We start from the raw sequence: 2,144 nt of genomic DNA on the forward strand, positions 1-2,144 counted from the left end.
CTTCCCAACAGTGGAGACTTCACCGGCCTCATCCTGTCTCCCCTTAGCAATCCTCTGAGAAGGAGGAGGCTGCTTCTCAGCCAGTCCCAAAGCCTGAGGTGGGGTTAGGGAGAAGCGAAGCCACAGATCACATGCCTCCCTCGCCAGTTCTGGCCACAGCCCAGCTTCTCTTTAGCGTCTCTTTCCCCACTTGACTCCAGCCCACAAATCCCTGCCTTGTTCCTTCCAACCATCACTCAGCCCCAAGGATGGCCCTGCAGGATGTGTGCAAGTGGCAGGCCCCCAACACCCAGGGACCATCACCTCACCTGCCTCAGCCTGCCTGGGCTGTGCCCCCAGGCTGCGATCCTCAAACCTTCTTGCAGATCCACGGCCCCAGGCTGGCCCATGGCACCACCACCTTGGCCTTCCTCTTCCGGCATGGGGTCATCGCTGCTGCTGACACACGTTCCTCCTGCGGCAACTATGTGGAGTGTCCAACCTCACGCAAGATCATCCCTGTGCACCAGCACCTCCTGGGCACCACCTCCGGCACCTCGGCCGACTGTGCCATATGGTACCGCGTGCTGCGACGGGAGCTGCGGCTTCGGGCACTGAGGGAGGGTCAGCTGCCCAGCGTGGCCGGTGCCGCCAAGCTCTTGTCGACCATGATGTCCTGCTACCGGGGCCTGGATCTGTGTGTGGCCACGGCCCTGTGTGGCTGGGACCGCTCTGGCCCTGCCCTCTTCTATGTCTACAGTGACGGCACCCGCCTGCAAGGGAACATCTTCTCCGTGGGTTCTGGATCTCCCTATGCCTATGGCGTGCTAGACCGTGGCTACCGCTATGACATGACCCCCCAGGAAGCCTATGCCCTGGCTCGCTGTGCCGTGGCCCACGCCACCCACCGCGATGCCTACTCCGGGGGTTCTGTAGACCTTTTCCACGTGCGGGAGAGTGGATGGGAGTATGTGTCACGCAACGATGCCTGTGTGCTGTACTCGGAACTGCAGAAGCTTCCGGATCCAGACAAGGAAAAGGAGGAGGAGGCCAGCCGGGACCATCCGGAGCCCGCCAGCCCGCACAGAGACTCTAGGATGCCTGCAGAGACTGAGATGCTGTGAGAAGCGGCAGGACTTGGAGGGGGCCTCAGCCCAGGGAGTGGGTGGGTGGGGGGTGATGGGCCACCAGGGGAGCAGCCTCACAGCATCTGGCTCCCTCCTGTACGGGTTGCCAGCTCCATTTGTTCCAAGTCTCCATCCCTTTCTGCCTCCCAGTGCTATTGATGGCTCTGTCCAGCATGTTCCTATGGATGCCGGATGGATTGGTCTGGCGTCCTTCCCACCACCAAGTTCTCCTCTCAGCAAATACTCCTGTCATGTGCCTGCTGCACGCCAGACACAGGGCTGGGGGCTAAACCCTCTTTCTCACCACCCTCTTTGCTGCTTTTCCCCACCAGATCCCTGCTCTCTTTTCTTCCCGTTCCTGTGCTCATCTCGGTTTCAGAGTTTATCACTGTCACCTTGTGAGGGGGATGGCTGGAAGAGGAATAAGGTGGGGAGAGTCACCCAGAGCACCCAGGCTAGGGGTGGGGCGGGGCAAAGTGGAGCCTGTGGTGGTGAGGAGGGTTTCTCCCAGCTGCTTCCCCTTTGCCCCCTCCCCGCTGCACAGGACTCTAATGACTACAGTTGCTGCTCCTTATTGAATGCCCTTCTCATGATAACTCGGAGGTAATAATTATCCTCACCTTACAGAAGAGGAAACAGGTTCAAAGGGTTATGTGACTTGCTGGGGTCACACAGTAAGTGGCAGAGAGGAGGCTTGGATCCAGGCCTTCTGCTCCAGAGCCGATTCGGCACAGCGTGTCCTCCCAGGTCCTCTTTCTTGCCTTCTCTCTCTGTCCAAGGCCCTGCAGGCCTCCGGGAATTAAGAGAAAGGGAGAGAGCAGCTGGGCCAAGCCCCTGCCTGGGGTGAATGAACCCAGAGGAGCCTGAGGGCCTGGAAGCCAGCCACCCCCATGACATACTGGGGCCTAGAGCCTTGGCCACCGTTTGCTCTGGTTTTTGGCCTGTCTCTGTTGCTGCCAGACTTCTCTCCTCTTTCCTCTTTCTTCCCTCTGCCTTCTTTCCAGCCTCTCCTTCCTGTCACTCTCTCTGGGGAATGAA

The 2,144-nt window shown here is 59.6% G+C and overlaps 1 protein-coding gene across 1 annotated transcript; it reads left to right on the top strand.

Annotated features, from left to right (window-relative positions):
- The first annotated feature begins 248 nt into the window (after positions 1-248).
- PSMB11 (proteasome subunit beta 11) lies at positions 249-1,105 on the top strand. Its single transcript, XM_058740815.1, has one exon. The coding sequence runs from the start codon at positions 249-251 to the stop codon at positions 1,101-1,103; it is 855 nt and encodes a 284-aa protein (XP_058596798.1). The 3' UTR covers positions 1,104-1,105.
- Positions 1,106-2,144: the final 1,039 nt, after the last annotated feature.

Source organism: Neofelis nebulosa, chromosome 7, assembly GCF_028018385.1.
Source record: "Neofelis nebulosa isolate mNeoNeb1 chromosome 7, mNeoNeb1.pri, whole genome shotgun sequence".
Lineage (NCBI taxonomy): Eukaryota > Metazoa > Chordata > Mammalia > Carnivora > Felidae > Neofelis > Neofelis nebulosa.

Coding starts and splice junctions, on each gene's coding strand:
- PSMB11 (XM_058740815.1), top strand. CDS start 249: ATGGCCCTGCAGGATGTGTGCAAGTGGCAGGCCCCCAACACCCAGGGA.